Source organism: Selaginella moellendorffii, unplaced genomic scaffold, assembly GCF_000143415.4.
Source record: "Selaginella moellendorffii unplaced genomic scaffold, v1.0 SELMOscaffold_148, whole genome shotgun sequence".
Lineage (NCBI taxonomy): Eukaryota > Viridiplantae > Streptophyta > Lycopodiopsida > Selaginellales > Selaginellaceae > Selaginella > Selaginella moellendorffii.
The window spans coordinates 94,091-114,870 of NW_003314409.1; the positions used below are offsets into that span (position 1 = coordinate 94,091).

General features: G+C 49.6%; 4 protein-coding genes across 5 annotated transcripts; 1 reads left to right on the forward strand and 3 right to left on the reverse strand.

Annotated features, from left to right (window-relative positions):
* Positions 1 to 10,545: 10,545 nt before the first annotated feature.
* Positions 10,546 to 12,224, reverse strand: LOC9652439 (chaperone protein dnaJ 6). Its single transcript, XM_002993049.2, has 8 exons — positions 11,951 to 12,224; positions 11,802 to 11,900; positions 11,651 to 11,752; positions 11,535 to 11,591; positions 11,370 to 11,479; positions 11,230 to 11,312; positions 11,089 to 11,167; positions 10,546 to 11,038 (listed from the first exon to the last, which is right to left on the reverse strand). The coding sequence occupies exons 1-8, from the start codon at positions 12,107 to 12,109 to the stop codon at positions 10,837 to 10,839; spliced, it is 891 nt and encodes a 296-aa protein (XP_002993095.2). The 5' UTR covers positions 12,110 to 12,224; the 3' UTR covers positions 10,546 to 10,836.
* LOC9652440 (pentatricopeptide repeat-containing protein DOT4, chloroplastic) lies at positions 11,915 to 14,752 on the reverse strand. Of its 2 annotated transcripts, XM_024666769.1 has the most exons (2): positions 14,060 to 14,282; positions 11,915 to 13,970 (listed from the first exon to the last, which is right to left on the reverse strand). In XM_024666769.1, the coding sequence occupies exons 1-2, from the start codon at positions 14,167 to 14,169 to the stop codon at positions 12,128 to 12,130; spliced, it is 1,953 nt and encodes a 650-aa protein (XP_024522537.1). In that variant the 5' UTR covers positions 14,170 to 14,282; the 3' UTR covers positions 11,915 to 12,127. The 2 variants fall into 2 exon arrangements, with proteins under 2 accessions (XP_024522537.1, XP_024522536.1); XM_024666768.1 differs by having other exon boundaries at positions 11,915 to 14,752.
* A 74-nt stretch (positions 14,753 to 14,826) lies between these two features.
* LOC9652420 (pentatricopeptide repeat-containing protein At4g02750) lies at positions 14,827 to 17,847 on the forward strand. The gene has a single exon (XM_002993030.2). The coding sequence runs from the start codon at positions 14,827 to 14,829 to the stop codon at positions 17,845 to 17,847; it is 3,021 nt and encodes a 1,006-aa protein (XP_002993076.2).
* A 1,644-nt stretch (positions 17,848 to 19,491) lies between these two features.
* LOC9652421 (HVA22-like protein k) lies at positions 19,492 to 20,772 on the reverse strand. The gene is made up of 8 exons (XM_002993051.2): positions 20,692 to 20,772; positions 20,505 to 20,563; positions 20,355 to 20,452; positions 20,217 to 20,268; positions 20,105 to 20,168; positions 19,941 to 20,036; positions 19,753 to 19,825; positions 19,492 to 19,697 (listed from the first exon to the last, which is right to left on the reverse strand). Exons 1-8 carry the CDS (start codon positions 20,716 to 20,718, stop codon positions 19,603 to 19,605), a joined length of 564 nt encoding a protein of 187 aa, XP_002993097.1. The 5' UTR covers positions 20,719 to 20,772; the 3' UTR covers positions 19,492 to 19,602.
* Between the last annotated feature and the right edge of the window lie 8 nt (positions 20,773 to 20,780).

Sequence of the window (20,780 nt, forward strand, 5' to 3'; positions counted from 1 at the left end):
ATCCAACCATGCACAACATTATCCACCGATATGCTCATGCTGGGATCCCTTGGATTCAGCACCCATCTCTTTTCTAGGCAATCGTTCGTATATCCGGAACTTGGCTTGAACCACTCCACAGTTACATTGAAGGAGTTAGTTTCCGCGTCCTCCTCTGCATCAGTGATGTAGCGCCCCACCCATATCATTTGTTTTTCATTACTGGGTCTGACAAGCACGACCATTCCTTTGCAGACCTGTACTGGATTGAATGCTGAATCCGGCTTCTTGTTCCTCGGCCCACAATAGTGATCCTCAACATCATTACTGCAAGCCTTTGACAGTGTATAACAAAGTTCCGATCCATAGACACAAGGGTCCCTTTTGCAACTCTCTTCCCACCATTCAAAATGTAAACCTTTTCCCCAACCCTGAAGGCCATTCTGAAAGTGCAGAAAAGAAGTTAAGACCATACAAAAAATGATTGGAGAATGGCCTAAATCATAACATACCAAACAACCTCAATAGCATGAGGCCACATGCCATTATTCAAACAGGCTATTGACACCCACGTGAAATTTCGCATTCACAAAATTGGCATGAGCCCTCATGCCATCTTGATATACACACAGCTGCAGGCAAGTAAAAACATACATGACAATACGCTAGCCATGAAATTGCAAGGGCCCAAGATGGCATGTGGCCTCATGCCATTTCTAAATGTGGTCCTAAGCCATTCCATGGTGAACATACCAGGAAGCACAAGTGCCGAATATCAAGAGGAAGCGGTAGCCACACCAAAGACAGTGCCGCTCGCAACACCGCAACTACTCGTAGCGCCGCTCGCAACACCGCAACTGCTCGTAGCGCCGCTCGCACAAACTGCCACTCGCATAAACTGCCGCTCGCAATGGCGCTCGCAATGCCGCAACCGCTCGTAGACGCATAAACCACAGCCCACAACGCCGCTTACACAAACAGCGCTCACTGCGCTCAGCGGAACCAAGAACACGGCGCACAAAAATGATAGACCTAGGAATGAGTTCGAGAATTCAAAAATAACACACGCTTGAACGTCACATCAAATCCTCTGACAAACCAGATCTTATGATTCCTCTGACAAATTTCAAACTGAGTAGCTTCTAGACTTTGCTGTCGGAGGTTGAACTTTGTCACATCATGTCCTTGCCTCGATCCAGCTGTGCCATGTCAGTGATTCGAACTTTGCCATGCCATGTCAGCGATCCGCGCCAAGATTATTCGCCGTGTAAAGGAATAATTATACTGTGTGTGTCCGTCCATTTATGGCAATATAAGACCACACGCCATTCAAAGAATAATGCTCGACATAAGGCCACACGCCATTCAAAGAATAATGCTAGTCGAGCATTTTTTGGTGCATTTTTGGGTTCAAAATTGCATGAGCCCACACGCTATAAAGTTTACCTGTACCAAAAATAGAAACAGCTTTATTTACTTGGGAATTTAAGTGGTTGAGGCATTTTTAAACTTACAAACACATGCCCTACTTACATTCCTTTGGTTGCTTAAAATTCAAAAATATTATAAACCTTTCTTTTTGCATTTTCAATGTTTTCAATTATGGTTTTTGATTTTCGTAGGACCAGCCTAGTAATCTATTTGCATCCCGTCATGTTTGTAGCTAGCTTTCGTTTGTCCCCTTCGCTAGCCTGAGATACATCTGCTCGGCATCTGCCTCTTACAGCATTTGCCCAGAAAGGGCATCTTTCTTCACGCAGCATTTGCCACATGTTTAGGGTTTAGGGTTTAGGGTTTAGCAATTCAGTAGCTTGATAAACATGCAAATACAGAACTTGATGCAAAATCCTTTGATATGTCACAATGCCCCTAGGACCATAAACACATTTCAATAGAGAGGGTCCTTTCATTTCATAACTTCTTACGTAGATCTTGGTGAAACCAGAGTTAGTGAAGTTAGTTTCTTGTGATCCCGCATCTGATTGTGATGTCCCTTTGCAGTTTCGATGGAAAGGTCAATGCACACCAAACTGTAAAATCTTGGAGCAAAATCACGGTCGGATTTATGGCAAATGCCCCTGAAACATTGTAAGGCTCGTGTGGTCTCATGTGGTGTCCGATCGAGATGCTTCTTTGCAAAGTCAGCTACTGGGCAGTGTTTCCGACGCCGCGGAGTCTTATTTAGCTGAACATCTGCCATTTTTGGAAATACAAGATGCTTTGGAATATCCAATCATGCATGGTATAAATATAGCGAGGGTATTAAATGATATCCCAATCATGATCTTTCTTTTGGATTTCGCGTGAATGCAGTCCGAGGAATGATGACGTTGCGGATTTCTTTTGGATTTTGCGTGCTTGCATGCGCGCGGCAATCCAGAAATTAATGGTGGCGCCCAAGTCCGAGGAATGATGACGTGGCGGGATTACCAACCGTTGTGACATTTCGCGCGTGTGAGGTTAGGTTTTGCATTTTGCTTTGTACTCGCGCTCGCACACTCGCGCTCGCGCTCGCATCACACTCGCGCTCCCGCTCGCATCGCGCTCCCACTCGCGATCACGCTCACTTCTCTACAGGTTTCTCGTGTGCATCGGCGTCCACTCGCGCTTGCATCACACTCGCACTCGCATCGCGCTCGTGTGCATCGGCGTCCACTTCAAGACACACCCAGTTTGTAACTTCGCCGCCAACTCCGCCGCCCACTCCGCCACCCACATGCAGCCCACTTGGCGTCTCGGGAGATTACAGCACCACTCTCCAACTGTAAGTGGCAGAGTAGCCTTGCTGCTACGATCCGCTGCACACACAGTGCACATTCGCCAGCGAGTCCGGCCTCGATTGTCACGGCCTCCATTCGGCTTCAAATGGTAAGTCTTTTAGACCAAGTAGAAAATGGCATGAGGCCACATGCCATTCAGTAGCAACATTGGCATGCACCGATTGGGCTCTCGAGTGCAGTCCGGTTACAGATGGCGTGTAGCCTCACGCCATCTTAGGATGCAGCCTCAAGACATCTGATGCAGTGGTGAATGGTGTGTGGCCTCACGTTATTTCCAGCTGCTAGCTTTTCATCTGTCAGCTCTAATTGTTGTGCATTTCTGAACAGGCGAGGAATTGCGTTCTTCTTCCAGCCACTGTCAATGTGGATGCAGAGAAGGGGGAGGAGCTCACCAGTTGGACTTTCGGGATGGAAGGCGAGGATCTGATGCTGTACAACACAGATGGTGGGAGAAAAGAATGCATGGGGATCCTCATCCAAGTGACAGACACTCCATGCAGTTCCATGCAAGAATATGGACTGGCACTTGTGGTAGAGACAGCGTCCGCCTTCAAGATCCACCTTGCACATCCTAGCGGCTTCCCGGAGGGGGGCAGCAGCTATGAGGAATTCCTAGAGGGAGCTAGGGAGAGGTTGTCCAGGAGGCCCACAATTTCAAAGACGCTGCGGGTCTATGAAGATCACATGGAATCCACGGACCTCACCTACGGCGATGTTCAAAAACTATATTCCAACATTGAGCCGTTGAGAGTGCCTCCAGTTTGCGAAGCGAAGGGGAAGGGGGTCGATCTGGAAACTACCCCGAAGCAGAAAAGGGTGGTCAAGCTCAAGCCGACGTCCAACTCTGCTGCTCCAAAAAAGAAGCTACTCGGTGATGCCATTGCCTCGGGTTCGAACACTACACCCACCAAAAAGAAGAGCCGCAAAGAGCAGAAAGAGCAAGAAGAGGCAGCAAAAATCGTCGCAGATAATAGTACTTGTTACTATTCCAACAAAGTATATACAATCGACGTGAGCCGTATCGAGATCCAAAGCAAATACAACCACAGGCTAGTATCTGATGAGTGGGTGGAGAAACTGAAGCAGAAGATGCTGGCAAGTCCAGTAACACCCGACATCGCAAACGTGATCCCCTACTACCGAACAATGAAGGGCGAGACGAGGTTTCCAGACTTGATCAATAGGAAGGTGTTGGACGATCAGAACATCCGGTTCTATGCCATCTCCGGGCAGCATTCTAGCTTGGCGATGCAACAGATAGTTGTGGATATTATGGTGGGCGAGGAGGTGAAGAAAGTCTTCAAGACAAGAGTTGTCCGCCTGATAAAAGGCAACTCGCCCCTCTGATCTATCATATACATCTCCCACGCGCAGAATGTCAAGCAAGAAACGTGCTACAAATTGGGTCTGCACGAGACATTGGCACGAACACGGAAGCTCTGGGTTCAACTGAAGAAGCCACAAAAACCAGGACAAGGACGTGCACTAGCAACTAGCGCCTGGCAGGTAAGCCTCGTTGCATGTGGCATAGCATGTGGCCTCACGCCATTTCCATTGCAGGAATTCTCGAGTCTTCTCTCGAAAACACTGGGGGTCAATGACACACTCAGCATCCATAACATTCTACTCGCGACAAAAGTTGTTTTTGACAAATGGGTAGATGTGCTGAGGAGGTACCATGACGGGGAGTTGCTAAACTCAATGGGTGTGGAGGACGGCCGGAAGCCCAATGATTTGAAGCTCAACGCCTTGCGTTTCTCGCGGTCTCTAGACGACGACGACCTTCTGACAGTGGCTAATGCTCTTCTACGTGATGAGGTAGTCTTCAACAAGACCAAAATGACTCCCAGCCATATTGTGACATACGAGGACTTGTGCACGACTCTGAGAGCTCGTGCGCTATTGAAGGATTGGATCTTCGAGCAAGTGGCCGTGGCGAGGGTGAGCATCGACACCACGCAAGAGATGATGGAAGAGCTGGACTTGTCAAATGAAGACATCGACGAGTACGTGAAGGGGGCCCCCAAGTTCATCGATTTGCTGCGGGATGCCACGAAAAGTAAAGCTGAGAAGTTGGATCAGTATCCAAATTTCATTAAGAGGGATGTCGACCGCCGGCTTCAGAAACAGCTCGACCCCGCAGCAGAGGCCTATCGAGAACCTTACCGGGTATACGTGAATTCGGATGAGGATCAAAGGTGGAGGAGCATCGTTTCCCGCGGAGATGAGCAGGTCAAGAACATCTTTTGTGTGATGGACTTCACAAACGAGGAGATCACTCATGCAGACGAAGTCAGCTCCATCATTGACTTAATGGTGGGACTTGCGGAGGTGGAATCTTCAGTCCACTATATGATCTACGACTCCGAATCCTATCACAAGTTCTGGAAGGCCTTGAACGAGGTGAAGGCTCGGTTGAAAGGCAAGGAGATGCGGGAGATCCATGGGATAATGGCTAAGAAGAAGATACCGACGAATGTCCGCATCTTCACAGTCGCCCTTGTTATTGGTCCTGCAGCAGAGTGGGACTGGAGTGACTTCCCAGCTTCGTTCAACAAAGCCGATCGAATTGATCTGAGGGAGGTCAATTTACCCGTGCCTGAGGAACTGAAGACGGCTATGGAGCTTTCGAATCCAAAGAAAGCTCCAGGTGCAGCATGGGAAATGCTCAGCTGGGTCTTCAACGCAATAGCGGGTGACTCCAAGGGCAAATGCGTTGTCGAGTACAACTGCGGCGGACTATTCTTTCGAGCCGCACTACTCAAGGGTGTCCCGTGTGTTGCGGTGACAAACTCCATTGAAGAGGTGACTTCAATGGAGCATATAATTACAGTTGCCAAAGAAAAATAGTATCTTCTCTACGAACCTGGTGAGTACGCACTTTAAGTTTAAATGTTATCTCACAAGCTCTGTATGCAGGAGCGTGGCCACCCCCAGATGCTGAAACGGCGTTAACAGCTACTGATGTTAGGCCGAGGTCACAACCTGCACAAGGTAAGGTCACGTGAGGCCTCACGCCATTTTGATTATAGATCGTTGTGAATATTCAGACACGAGGACTGAAAAGCGCACTGGTGGCGCGTCGAAGAAGGACAAACAGACAAGCAATAGGAAAAAAGGAGGTACAAATTATATTTGCAATGGCGTGTGGTCTCATGCCATTCCTTGCAGGAGACACTTCTTCAAAGGCAAAACAGGCAAGCACCAGCCAAGCTCAAACTGACAGTGGTCATAAAAAGCGAAAGCACGTTGGACAGTCGTCGGGATCAGAGGCGTTTGATTCGAAAAGGAAGAAGGGCAACGAAAAGATGATAGGTAATGCCTCGCGGTTATGGCGTGTGTGCTCATGCCATTCATTGCAGATCAAGGGCTGAGTGAAAGGAGCCAGTCACCACCTTCTAACTCAGATTCCTATGGCGGACTCCCCTTCCCCAATCTCAATGGAGAGGTACAATGGATGAGGGATGCTTTTCAAGTCAGGGCCACGTTTTTCTCATCTCGTTGTCTTCGAAGGGTGCAAGAACGTGCAGAAACCATGTTAAGACAGTCGGGTGAGGATACGGTCCTAGGTCACGCACTAAAACAGGCTATGGATGTCTTGTATTTTGAGATGGAGACTTGGCCAGATGATTTTCCCAAGATGGTCCTGGAAAAACAAGCCATCCAGCCTGAGCAGCCTATGGAAGAAATGCAAGAGGGGGATGAGGAGCCAGAGAAAGATAATGAGCAGGAAGAGCAGAAGGACGAAGAGGAGGACAAAGAAGAGGAGGACGAAGAAGAGGAGGATGAAGAAGAGGAGGACGAAGAGGACTTGGATGGTCCTCACAATGGTGACGATCACAATAACGACGATGATGATGATGACGACGATGGCCAGCCTGAGGTGGCCAAAGAGCAGCGAAGGAAGGTCATACAAGACAAACCATCAGGTAAATAATAGTACATCCATTCCTAACCTTTTACCATTTCTAACATTGTCCATGTAGGTCGCAGAAGAAATGGTAAGTAGAGATTATTCAGTTGAATTAAGATACAAACTCTAGCCTTTAGTGTCGAGGAAGGATAGTGCCAAGCAAGGGTCGAAACGTATGTCCAATCCTTCAAAATCAGCAGTGCGCCCAAGTGATATCGGTCCTAGCTCCTCAATAGCAGTTGATGGTAAATACAGTATAGTCGATTCAATGTGCTAATGAGTTTGTTTTTAGTAGCACGGGAGGATACCATCTCAATCGAAGGGAGATATTTGGACATGCATATGGATCCGCCAGTGGACTCTACTTGCCTGCAAGAGTCATCAGAGCTGGTGAAGGCTACTATCCATATCAACGCCAAGCAAGCTGACCACGCTCCACTTGATGCTGCCCATACCACTGAGTCAATCTTGTCCACGTATCCAACTGACGGTGACCAGGCGCCATTGGACCCGCATGAGGCCGCCCCAGCCGCCAAGCCGGTCGTATCCTCATTTCCAACGTGTGCCCAATCGTCTGACTACGCGCCGTTGGAACCTCCCTACACCGCCCCTGCTGCCTGTTCGGTCATGTCCACTTTGCCAACGGAGGCACCAGCTGAAATGGCGTGTGATCACACGCCATCGGAACCACCCCATGCCACTGTTGAGCCAGTTGTACCAGAGTCTACAGCTGAAATGGCATGTGCCCACACGCCATCGGATGCGATTGACCCCACATTGCAGAGGAGAGTATTTCCGCTCTTCACATTTCCTCGACCAAAACCCTCTGAACGACCATCGGGAGCACCATTCGCTAATATTGTAGATGGTAAAATTGACTTGTACCATTTTTTATGCTGACGCATTTCATTTCAGAGTCACGGCGAAAGTACTGTATCGTTTTTGATCTGAACGGTGTCCTTTTCTCCCATGAGCGTGGCTCGTCCTCAAATGTCACTGCACCCTCCAAAGCCTGCGGTCGCAAGTTGGTCAAAAGAGACAGATTCACATTAATCACACGGGAGAAACTGCGGGATCTAATAATGACCATGCGACACTTAAAACAGAGGGCCGGGTTCAATTTGCAATTGGGAGTTTGGACATCCATGATGCGCCACAATGCATTAACGTTGCTACAGATGATGCACGATCAGACGCGAGTAATATTACCATTTGACTTTCTCCTAACGCAGGAGGATTGCTTGACTATGGTCCATGTGAGGGGTAGCAAGCCCATCTTCGTCAAGGCAGAGGCTGTAGTGATGAACCGGACTGCTAGGTCAAGTGAAATCCTCATCATCGATGACTCGCCGATTAAAACTGCAGCGAACACGCACACATATGCAGTGCACCCCATCTCTTGCAGTATGGAAACTAGGGAGAAGAAACCGTATGTTCTGGGGGACCTTGCAAAACGGCTTGAAGCGATGGTGATAGAGAACCGGCCAGTCCAGGAGGTGGCTGCAGAAATCAACCAAATGGCAGATGGAACGGTATATCAGAAGCCATTTGATCGGACAGACACCAGTCATCATTTATGGCATGTATATTGTCTAGCCAAGCACTATCCGCATCTCCATAATCTGCTCAACCGGATGGGTTCTTCGACCACTGAACATGAGCGTGGTTCTCCTTGTCATCGTCGTTCAATTTCTTTCCATCCTTTTAATATTGGCTCAGTTGCTCCGAGTCTAGGTGGAGCCCAAGTCCCCATTCAATCTTTACTTTCCCCTTATTAATAAAACAACTTCGTAGACTTCCAATAACATGCTGTAACACTTCTAGTATAATGCAAATCCTCTCAAAGAATTGTCTTTTAATATTAATACAATGGCATGGAACCCCATGCTATAATAAGTTACATTTTTAAATAAATACATGCCATCTTAGACTGTTATTTTTTGCCTCCAACGGCTATACAATAATCTTGGAATTTCATCACTCTCCACACTATCAGGATTTAAACCCAATAGTAATGCCATCTCTTCTCTAATACAGCAGTGAGAAGTGATTGAGTAGACATTTCCTTGTTTAAAATAAAATGGCATGTGCCTCAATGCAGTTGAATTTTGTTATATTTATATACTATATAAAGGTTTGGAAACCTTATTTTACAAGTGGGATAATGACAATTCCCACTTTAACGAAATAGAATTTCATTATTGTCCTCTTGCAAGTGTATCAATTCGGAACCAATTTGTCAACGATTCCTCCTTCCCAAGACCAAGTCTATTCCAAACGGCGCGCGTCAACCGAGACACATTGTTATCCAACAAAAAATACACACGGAAACTTCGGTCCGAGTATATATACCCCTCTCAAGAGAGGTTTCTACACTCCCTCTTCTATCCAGTGCCAGTCCTCAAAGGTCAGACAGAGATCTTCGAAGCTCTCTAGAGTTCTGATTTGGCTTTTTTCTTTTTTAACTTGCAGTAGCAGTGTGTTCAATGGCGATGAGCAAGACTCAGCTGGTTTCCCTTGGGCTTGTTGCCATATTTGTGATGATGCTGGCCATGGGAGTGGACGTGGGAGGAATCGCAAAGGTTGCTGCCCAGCGCTGCCAGAGAGGGTGGTACTAGTATGACAATGGCTGTCACCGCTGCCCGAAGAGTTGGTATTGGTATGGCGGAAGTTGCCACCGATGCCAGAGCGGCTGGAGCTGGCGCAATGGCCGCTGCTGGAAAAACTGAGATCTCCGGAATCATGGATAATGTAACTCGTAAGGTTTTCATGTTGCACCAGGAACTTCTGGGAAAACAAGAAGACCCGCGCAATATTCGAATCCATGGAGAATCCCAACCTCTTCCATGATCCAGGCAAGAGATCTAGATCGCGGGCTCAGGAAGTTCGATGGGATGCTCCGGCGTGATGCCTCGATGTGGAACTCTGGCATATGCCGAGAACCTGCGAATCTGCGCTAGAGAAGAACGCGATCTCTTGGAATGTGATGATCACGCTTTGCATTTGCAGTGGCAAGGTCGCTGCTGCCAAGGATTGTTTCTATCAGATGCCTGCCAAGACGATCGTCGTTACAACATTGCCAGGATAGGGTATTTGAAGAAGCCGAGACTTTGTTTGAGAGCATCAAGGAGTGCGATGTGGTGTCGTGGACGGCCATGATCCAAGCTTATGTTGCGAATGGGGACCTCGGCTTTGTTTATGTAAATGCCTGAGAGGAATGTTGTGATGTGGTCGTCAATGATACAAGGCCATGGGAGGAGGCCAGATACCGCTTTGAGTAGAGGACAGTGGACTATGGTGGCCAAGAATCTCTTTGAGAAGCTGCCCAACAAGGATGTAGTAACTGTATGATCACCACTTACGGCCAAAACGGGGAATCCTCATCTGTATGGCACCTACATCTTCCTAGAGATATAAAAAACCCCTTCAGATGTACAGCCCACAGTGTGACACTGCTACCACCTGGAAGTCCTCTCTTCACTGCTGGTGCCAGTTTAGACCAGTCCAAGAAATAAAGGGGGAAAAAAAAGATCTTATGGCACTGGAGGTGAATCAGAGTTTCCCACTCTTACCTTAGGAATCTTGATAAATATTTCCAGGGCTTTTCGACTGGGATCAGGTTGCCAGCAGGGACCAATCAGTCTTGGGCATCCAGCTCGAGTGAAAGCGAGTGCTATCTAGCCGGGCGCGTGAGTGTACTCGCTTGTCGTCGTTCTCTCCTTCGATGGCGCATCCTCGTAGCTTTATCAAAATTCTAAAAATTTCGTGACCCAAACCTGATGTTTGGATTCAGGAAACTATGTTTGTCCAACATAGTAGGGCGATTGAGGAACTCATAGTTTAAATAGACACAAGCATTTCTACTCTAATCAATCCATCCAGCAAAATACTTAGTTAAATCACAGGAAGACAAACTTGCAGCAAACTTCCCGCTTCAAGGAAGCAGATCAATGATCTCCCCACGACGCATCAATCACCAGACGAACGAGGTGAGCAGTTGATCCCCTTCTACTCTTCTATAACCAGTGGCGCTAGATACTCGCTCTCGGATCTCCAAACTTTGAGACCTCGCCAAGATCAAGCTCGATCCTCTACCCTCCACAAAGTCGAGCCGAGCAAAACGAAAAGCCCTCCGTGGAGGTCTCGACGTTGCAAACCTTGTAGCTAAGCTTTTTTTGCTTTCCCCTTGGCTTTGAGCCTCTGCCTCGCTGCTTCAAACTCTTCCTCGGATGGTTCCTGAGGCATGGCATTCTTCTCTTTCTTCTTGCCGCCATACTTCGCCTCTAGCGCAGAAGTCAGTGAATCCATCCGTTTTTGACGGGACTGTATGGCTGCAAGTAAGTTTTCAGGGGGGTTCTGCCGTCTCCTACAAAAAATGGCAAAAAGTAAATTTCCACTTAAAAACAGCTGACATACTCGAAGGGATCGGCAGGAGCCGGCTGCGTTGCAGTCTTCTTGGCCCATTTACGATATGTGTTAGTCGACTTTAACTCCCCTGAAAGAAGGAATCGAGAAAAAGATAAGACTTCAAAGCTCGCATAGATAAAAAAGGCTTACCAGAAGCAATTGCTTCATCGATCACCTCCATAAAACGATGCGAGTCAAGCTTGGGCTCTGAGCACATGAGCATCCCAAAGACTCTGCATAGAATCACATCTGAGTACGTGCACATACAATCTAGAGATCTTTTCACGTACAGGTTCATGTTGCCTTTGCATTTTGTGTACAACTCCTTGAGATCTTTTTTCTCTGTGTCAGAGCCTCTGTATGCTGCTGCAAACGCCTCGATATCTTCTTCAGTGACAGGCTAATGTATCTTTGATAAGAACCAATCTAGAGAAATGGCAGAAAACTCCACACACCTTGTAGATCGTCCTAAAGTACTCATAGAGTGATTTGCCACGATCCCCCAATAACTCCTGCAAGAGTAGAAAGATAAACAAGGAAACGAGAAGAGAGAAAAAAATGGAGAACTTACAGCGTCTTCAACAGATCCAGTTTCGTCGTACACAGCTCTCTTTTCAGGATCACCCAGGACGGCAAAAACATTCTGGAGCGACTGAAATTTTTCATTGGCGTCCTACACAGAAAAAACCAGTGAGGAAGAACCTTCTTCTTGAAAGCCAAACCTTGTCTTCCGGATTCTTGTCCGGATGTAATCGCAGAGCAAGCTTGTGATAAGCCTTCTTGATCTCCGCCTGGGAAGCCGTCCGCTCAACCCCAAGGATCTAACACCAGCCCATAAAATGCGAAACTAAGCAAAGAACCGATCGCCTACCTCATACAAGCACTGGGGGGAGCTGGCGCCTGCGTCATTCTCCACCGCCTCGCCTCCATCGCCGCCATCGCCTCCATCGCCTTTGGCAGGAGCTGCCGCGCCCTTGCGCTTTCTCTTCGCCATTTGAGCAAGGGTTGCCCGCCCACCGTCGATCTCCATTCCATCCTATAGCCACGATTAAACGCATCCCAGCCGCCCGTTTACAAACTCTCCCGCCAAATTCAAATGCCCGCAGCGGTAGAGATGCGAGAGGAGAACGTACGGCGAGGATTTGCTTGGATCCACAGCCATGGCGCGCTCCGCCGCTCGCTCGGCAGTGGAGACATCGCCATGGACTTTGCAGCCGCTGAGAAGGGTCGTCCAAGCGATGGAAGCTCTTGTTCTTGGCAGGAAACTCACCAATCTCTCGGCCTCGTCGATCCATCCCAATCGCCCAAAGAGATCCGCCAGGCAGCCCCAGTGCTCCACATTGGGTTCCATGCCGTGATCGCCTCTCATCACGAGAAACCACCGCCAGGCTCGCTCGATCTCTCCACTGTGGCTACACGAGAAGAGAACGTTGGTGAAGGTGATCTCGTCAGGCTCCATTCCTTCCAACACCATCCGCTCGAACAGCCGGAGAGATTCGTCGTAGAAACCATGCTGGCCGGAGACACCGATCGCAGCGTTCCATGCCGCAGCGTCGCGCTCTGACAAGTTCTCGAAGACCATCTTCGCCTGGAGCCAAGTTCCACACGCACCGTAGAAGCAAACCAGCCCGTTTCCCAAAACTCTGGAGCTCGGAAGACCACGCTCGAGGATGTGGGAGTGAATCGTCCAGCCTTCTTTCTTCGCCCCCATTCTCGAGCAGGCGTGCAAGAGGTTGACGAAAGTGATCTCGTCCGGAGCTACACCCTCCAGTCCCATTCTCGCGTAGAGCTTGAGCGCTTCGTCGGCATAGCCAGCCTGAGCGTAAGCCGCCACCATTGTAGTCCAAGCCATCACGTCCTTGTAGGAGATTCTCTCGAAGGCTTCTCTCGCCTGGATCATGTCCCCGGACTTCACGTACATGTCGACCACGGCAGTTCCCACCAGAGTGTCAGCCTCCATCTCGGTGCCGACTATACAGGAACGATGGATCGACTTTGCGGCTTCCAGCGGATCAAGCTCCAGAGTGTTGCTGCTAGAACATCCGACTATGATGCTCACCATCGTAACTATGTTGGGAGTGATTCCTTCCACTTCCATCTGCTGGAACAGCGACACTGCCTGTCTGATTTCTTGCTGCTGGATGTAAGCTCCTAGCATTCCTGTCCAAGTGACGAGATTCCTGCTTCTCATCCTCTCAAAAATGGCTCTTGCATCTTCCACCATACCGCATTTGCCGAACATGTTGATCAGTCCATTACAGACCACTGTGTCTCGATCGTAGCCACCTGAGACGATAAGCCCGTGAAGACACCGAGCTTCTCTTGTGCTTCCCAAGTCTGCGCAAGCCGAAAGAACCGTCCCGAAAGTAATCTCGTTCGCTGGTATGCCTTCGAGTTCCATGCGATGGAACAAAGCCAGAGCTTCGCGCGGGTGTCCACAGAGTCCACAAGCCGCGATGATGCTCGTCCAAGTCACGACGTTCCTCTCCGCGGTGGCCATGCTCTCAAAGACCGTTTTTGCGTCGCTCAAGCTCCCACACTTCGCGTACGTGTTGATCAAGCTATTTCCCACTGTAAGTTGCTGCTTCTCGAGGATCCCACTCGTTAGCACCAGGCTGTGGATCTCTCTGGCTTGCTTCAAAGCTCTGGCTTCAGCGCAGGCCCCGAGGATCGTGATGAACGTAACATCATTCGGTGCTACTCCCATTTTCTGGAACACTTCGTATGCATCGTGAAAGCGATCGAACTGGGCGTACGCTGCGATCATCGAAGTCCATGAGACTATGTTTCTGGAAGTAATCGAATCAAACACCGACCTTGCATCACCCAAGCTCCCACACCTGGCGTACATGTTGAGGAGCGTGTTCCCGATTGAAACATCCAGCTTCATCCTGCCATCACAAAACCGAGCGTGAATTCTCCTGCCTTGGGACAAATCCTCTAGAATGGAGCAAGCACTAAAGACCGACACAAAGCTTACCCGGTCAGGCTTGAATCCTTGTTTCTCCATCTCGTAGAACAAGTCCACCGCCTCCCTGTAATGCCCGTGCCCGGAAAATGCTGCGATGATACAATTCCATGAGACAACATTCCTGCGATTCATCCCATCGAAGAACCTCTTCGCGTCCACCAAGCTTCCACAATTGCTGTACATGCTGATCAAGGAATTCGCGAGATTTAGCTCGAGCTCCACCTCTCCCGCGACGATCTGGGCGTGGATCTTCTTTCCAGTCTCTAGAAACTCGGCACTGGAGCAAGCTCCCAGAGTGTTGATGAAAGTCACGCAATTCGGCCTCACATCCATCGCGTGGAACAGCTCGATCGCCTCTCTCTCGAGCCTGTGACGAGAATACAGCCCGATGATGATGCTCCAGGAGAAGACATTCTTCTCCGCGATTCCATCGAACGCTGCTCGAGCTTCTGCCAAGCTCCCACACTTGCCATACATCTGGACGAGCGTATTTCCCAGAAGCGTCTCCGAATCTATCCCTGTTCTTGCGAGCTCGGAATGGATCCGTCTACCTTGCTCTAGATCGTCGCATTGCCGGAGGAGCCACACACTTGTGTCGCGATTGAGCCGCAACCCGGAAAGATCAATCCGATTGAGGTCCAGCATCTGGAGCGCCTGCCGCTGCATTGCCGATCCAAGGGATCGACGCATTGGGACCATGGAAAATCCATAGGGAATGAAAGAACCCTAAGAACCATAGAGCAAAGAACCAAGAAGAATGCTCGCCATGCCTTTGGATGCTTCCTAGGAATCGATGCGCTAGGCGATGGATCAGCACAGAGGCCAGCAGCGATGGCGCGCAGGGCTACCGCTCCCTGGTGCGCCAATGCGCGAGCGCGAGATGCCTGGTGGCGGCGAAGCGCGTCCATTCCCAGATCGCCAGGGCCGGGGTAGCTCTCGATCGAGGCACATTTCTCGGCAATCTCCTCGTCCAAATGTATGGCGCCTGTGGAAGCGTGGCCGGCGCCATGGCCGCCTTCTCGGAGATCTCTCACAAGAACGTCTTCTCCTGGAATATCATGCTCGCGGCGTTCGTCCAGAGCAAGGACATACACAGCACGAGGTTTTTCTTCGATACAATGCCGCATCGCAGTGTCGTGTCCTGGAACACGATGATCTCGGCACTTGCCCATCACGGGGATCTGGAAGAAGCTGGAAATCTCTTCGATTTGATGCCCGATCCAGACACGGTTTCCTGGAACACAATGATCCAAGCATACACCAACGCTGGAAAAATTGATCTCGCTATAGCAATGTTTTATGAGATGAACAACAGGGATATAGTCTCCTGGACTGCCTTTCTGTCAGCAAATGCCCAAGGAGGGGATTTGGAGGAGGTAGCGCGGACCTTTGCTGCGATGCCGGCTTTCACAACCGCTTCTTGGAATGTGATGAGCCTCGCTTTCTCGCAGCACGGGCATCTAGAAATCGCGCTCGAGCTCTTCGATCAGATGCCACAGCACGATATCATCTCCTGGACAGGCCTGATCCAATCCCTGGCAAATGATCAAGGCCGCCTGGATGACGCGAGAGAGGCCTTCGGGCGAATGCCGGAATGGGACGATTCTTGCTGGAGTGCGATCATCCTGGGATGCATCCACAATGGCGATCTGGATGCCGCGATGGCACTCTTCGATGTGATGCCGTCCCAGTCGAGTAGCACCATCGCTTGCAATGCAATGATCCGGGCAAGGGCACAGCAAGGCGACGTCAAATCCGCCAAGAACATCTTTGATCGATTGTCGCAGCACAATCTATTCTCATGGAATTGCCTACTTGCGGGATTCATCCAATGTTGCTGTGATCCTTGGCCGCTCTTTCATAAGATGCCCCAGTGGAACATCATCTCGCTCAACACAGTGATTGGCGTTGGAGTGGATCACACATTCTTCGCCCAGATGCCACAAAGAGATCTCGTGAGTTGGAACTCAACGATCCAAGCGTGCATCGCGAGTGGCAATGTAGAACTCGCGCAGCACACACTTGACAAGATGCCACAGTGGGATATTCTCCCCTGGAACGCTATGGTCCAGGCATATACCCAGTGTGGAAACGTGTCAGCCGCGGAGGGAATCTTCCACGCCATGAGGCAACGCAACGTGGTATCTTGGACGTCCATGCTCCAGGCATATACCCAGGATGATATTCTCGAGGGTGCAAAGCTCTTGCTACACAGGTTCCCACAGTGGTCCACGGTGCCATGGAATCTCTTGATCCAAGCATATTCTCGCGCTGGGGATATCCTGGAATCAAGGAGCTCGTTTGACGAGATGCTACAGAGGGACGTGATTTCGTGGTCGGGGCTTGTGGTTGGCTATGGTGCCGCGGCGAATCTTTCTGATGCGCTGGAATCTTTCGAGAGAATGCCTCAGCACGACCTCTTTGCGTGGAATTCGATGCTCCAAGTCTTCCTCGACAATGGTCAGCTTGAGCGAGGGATGGAGTTTTTGGATCGAATGCCGGAGGTGGATGTCACTGCGAAGAACGCGGTGATTGCCGCAACTGGAGATCTTGATGCCGCGAGAGAGTTGTTTGGAAGGATGATCCACAAGAATGTCGTGTCCTGGAACACGATGATCACTGCGTTTGCACAGCACAGCGATTCGAGGAACGCGAGAGCAGTGTTTGATGAGATGCCCGAGAGGAATGTGGTGTCGTGGAATGCGCTGATCGCGTCCTCTTGCCCCGAAACCCACCTCGTTTTCAATCAAATGCCACAGCACAACTCCATGAGCTGGAATATGTTGATCCAGTTCCAGGCCGGCGAGGACCCATCCTCCGCAAAGCTCGTCTTTGGTCAATGTCCGGGAAGAAGCTCCGCGTCGTGGAATGCCTTGCTTCGAGCATATGCCGCGAGTGGGCATATCCACTCTGCGAGACAAGCGTTTGAAAGGATGCCCTTCTGGGACGCGATCTCCTGGAATTCCATGATTTCGGCATATGGAAGCAACGAAAAATGCGTTGATGCGAGAAACCTTTTCGATCAAATGCCAGTGAAGGGTGTTTTCTCGTGGAACTCGATGATCTCTGCGTATACCCAGAACGGGCATAGCAAAGAAGCTCTGTGCGTGTTCCGGGAAATGGATCTGGAGGGCGTGAGAGCGGAAGAGATCACCTTTGCCACCGCAGTGGATGCATGCGCAGGGATTCCATCGCTGCGAGATGGGGAGGCAATCCATCGCTGCGCCGCGGATGAGGGCCTCGATTGCGATGTCGTGGTGGGATCAGCCTTGATAAACATGTACAGCAAGTGTGGTCGACTGGATCGAGCGAGGGGCTTCTTCGAAAAGATGGCGGTGAAGAACACAATCACTTGGAACACGCTCATCACAGCCTATGCCCGGAATGCTCCCCCACAGCAAACTTTGCAGATCTTTCAGGAAATGCAGCAACACGGGATCGAGGCCGACGATGTCACAACGGTGTGTGTGCTGCTCGCGTACAGCCATGGCGGGCTCGTAGCGGAGGGACTGAGCTGCTTTGTGTTTCTGGTGGCGGAGCATGGCATCCGGGCGACGATGGAACACTACAAGTGTGTCGCCGATCTCTTGTGTCGAGCGGGGCGAGAGGATGAGGCTCGAGAGCTGATTCGCAGCATGCCGTTTTACCCGGACTCTCTGGCGTGGATGATCTTGGTGGGATCATGCAAGAGCTCCTGGGAGGTTGGAGGAGCTGCGGCTCGTGCATTTGAGCTGGATCCAAGTGAAGGCTCGCTCTACGTCTTGCTCTCTAATCTCTGCAAGAACAGTGTATCTTAAATTCTAATATCTTCCACAAAAACTCATGAAGTAGCTGTTTCAGCAAATACTTCGTACATCGGTCGGTCTCATGCTTCTTGGCTTGTACGGTTTCTTACTTGTATCGGTTTTATCGGTTTGACACTGCAGGATTCTGTCTAGAAACTGTAATTCTCGTAGTGCAAGTAGGAAGCATCGGTGCAGAGGCAAGCACCCAGAGCCCGTGAAACGGCGTTTTTTTATGGTGTTTCTGGCCTCAACGAGACCGATTACCGCAGTTGCCATAGCACTTAGCACGACCGTAAGTGATGTGTGGGGCGTCTCCAACGCTGGTGTAGATGAAAGAGTCCCTGCCCGTGTCATTGAGGAGATGTAGACGAGATGATTCTGATTGGTGGCGGAGAAGCGATCTCTTTCTGTCCTCGGTGCAGTGATGTAGCTCTTGGCCTGCAACCATGGAAACCAGCCAGGCAACAGCCAACGGGCATCGAAGAAGCCATCAAGAGCAGCTAAGACCAACTCAGATGAAACAATATCCGAGCTGGAGCACACTGGAGCAGCACTTCTGGGGCGAGCGTCACTCTCGCCACACCCTTTCGCCCAGCTTGGCTTTGTGGAGCGCGGACTCATCCCTCCTCTCACACATCCCCAGTTTGTATACGTCTTTTCCACGGAGTGCACGCCCAACGTCATCGGTGACCACAGACAAATTTGAAATTAGATGGTAATTGAGCACACCGCTGAAGACGAAGGCGTCGATGGTTAATTTGGCTTGCACAAATGGTAGTCATTGCTAAGAGCAAGATCACAAAGAACAAGGCTGCGGGCAAAAATGGCGAGAAATCTACAAAGAAGAGAAACTCTTGGTGGATCACCATATACCGCGATTTAACACGTAGATCGTGCTGCCATGATATTTCTTTTTGGATGAAAGTGGTCGTCGCAATTAAACAAGTACATACCATATCAATTTTGGTTTTGGATTATCACATTCTAGTGATAACGTGAGCTTTGTGCATATAATATTGTACCAGGACTTGCCAGATGTTTTAGAATTTCCTGCTTACCTCAAGGGAAAGCCGGCTGGAGGAGGCACAGAAAGCCTATGCTGGACGAAAACAGCTTTTACAATGCTTGCCCCATGGCAAGAAGCCAACATTCAAGAGGCCACAATACTATTATGTTGGCAGGGAATTTGTTTTTTCCTTTCGTTGTTTCGCTTGTCTAATTGTTTTGTATCTTCAGGAATTCTCCACTGGATATGATTCCACATGCAATCAACTGGAAAGGACTTCCAGCGCCGCTATCCTTCTCGTCCCAGTCCTCATTCTTTTTCTCCATCTCCCGTCCCTCGCCACCCATGTCTGCCCCATGAGTTTGATGATGGTCCTCCATCTGAGGAGGTAATATTTAATTTCTCTGTATTTTTGTGATTAGTGTATGTCTTTTTCGTTTCTGCAAACATTAGCTTCTTCGGCACGAATGCTACAGCTTAGCTTGTTGAGAAATGTACAGCCCGAATATTATACTAGCTATCATAAAAAAAGCATTTTGATCACTGTCTCGGCCGGTCGCCAAAACGCTTCAGGATGCCCGGAAAGATCTCGCAGCGCTGGACATGGAAATCGCGGAGCTATGAGAGGTGACGGGTGACTTTAGCAGCGAGGCATACGATTCGATTTCTTTGTTCTTGGTCATAAGCTACATTAGCCGTAGGCGAAAGAGGTTATAAGAAAAAGTTAAAAAGATTTAGAATTAACCAAAATTGCTGGGGAGTCAAGCACGTCCTTCACAGGGATCGTCCTCGGGCAGAGACCTGTCCGACTGAGTGTAGAGTGTGGAACGCACGGTTTCCTCTACAGTCCGGTAGGCTGAGGAGCCACAGATGTTAAAACGAGCCATGAAAGACCGACATAAGAGCATTACCAGACACGACGAACTTGTGCACGACATTTCCAATCGCTTGAATCTCCTTGTGGTGTGCAGTCACGAAATTGTTCTGTCGCACACACCATCACACAGCAGTGTCAGACAAAGCGCGGCTTGAAAGCTTTGTTTTCCTTCCTCTCTGGTTTTCTTTTTCTAATCTTTGTCGCACGCACGCACGCACTAACCATGTCGTTCCTGCTGGCATCAACAATTCGGTCCAATCGAGCTTGGTGCTTGACAAGGAAGTGGCGCACGTAGTTGAAGTACAGATACCTTACGCCCTGCCAAAACCATTTCGACATGAGATCACGCAGGGAAGGGCACGAAAACTGCGAACACCAGAGCTTACATAGTTGTTTGGTAGCTGGAGCCACATCAGGAATGCGAGCTTTGCATGATGGTAGAAGGGAAACCTGGAAAGAATCGAGAACTCGTAAATATCCAGAGAAAAAAAAAAGTACCATGATATCAGCTTGTCTGTAAACTTCTCCACGAGATTGAAGCACGCGTACACTGCGAGTCAGAACAAAGATTTAAATCATGCCAGAGCAAGACGATATAGACTTCCTTTCCTTTTTTATTTCGCTCACGATTCATACCTGACCAGTAAACAAGCCATTGCTCTTGATCCTCTTGACACTTCTTCTCGAGCGCTTTGAAGCTCAGGTAGAAAGGAAATCCAAGCCCAAACGCGACACTGCCACAAAGAAAGTAGAAAAAGTGAGAAGAAAAAAGAAGGCCCACTACACCTGGCAGCTCGGACGAAAATGCTGGACGATCCAGGCGAGCAAAGCAAGCGCATCCCTAGCTGGAGCAAGAAACCGAGACAAAGATTCTAGGTCATTCACGGCGATCGATGATCATCATCCAAGAACGCGCCAGAAGCTGCGCCGCGATGATGGATCGAGTGCGCAAGCAAAGATTACAGGAGCCTACCTCGCGGCTGATCGCGGAGCTCGCCATTGCCGATCAGCGCCGCCCTAGCCCTTGAAGCCTCTTCCATTCTCCATTCCACCGCCCCGCAG

Bases quoted from the DNA above. Each gene is read 5' to 3' on its own strand.
- LOC9652440 (XM_024666768.1), bottom strand. From the start codon at position 14,749: ATGGTCCCAATGCGTCGATCCCTTGGATCGGCAATGCAGCGGCAGGCG.
- LOC9652421 (XM_002993051.2), bottom strand. From the start codon at position 20,718: ATGGCGAGCTCCGCGATCAGCCGCGAG. The intron at 20,269-20,354 runs GTATGAATCGTG...TCTGACTCGCAG, and splicing joins ATGGCTTGTTTACTGGTCAG to TGTACGCGTGCTTCAATCTC. The intron at 19,826-19,940 runs GTTAGTGCGTGC...TGTGTGCGACAG, and splicing joins ATGCCAGCAGGAACGACATG to AACAATTTCGTGACTGCACA.
- LOC9652439 (XM_002993049.2), bottom strand. From the start codon at position 12,109: ATGGAGATCGACGGTGGGCGGGCAACCCTTGCTCAAATGGCGAAGAGA. The intron at 11,753-11,801 runs GTTTGGCTTTCA...TTTTCTGTGTAG, and splicing joins ACAAGAATCCGGAAGACAAG to GACGCCAATGAAAAATTTCA. The intron at 11,168-11,229 runs GTAAGCCTTTTT...TCCTTCTTTCAG, and splicing joins CGATGAAGCAATTGCTTCTG to GGGAGTTAAAGTCGACTAAC.
- LOC9652420 (XM_002993030.2), top strand. From the start codon at position 14,827: ATGCTTCCTAGGAATCGATGCGCTAGGCGATGGATCAGCACAGAGGCC.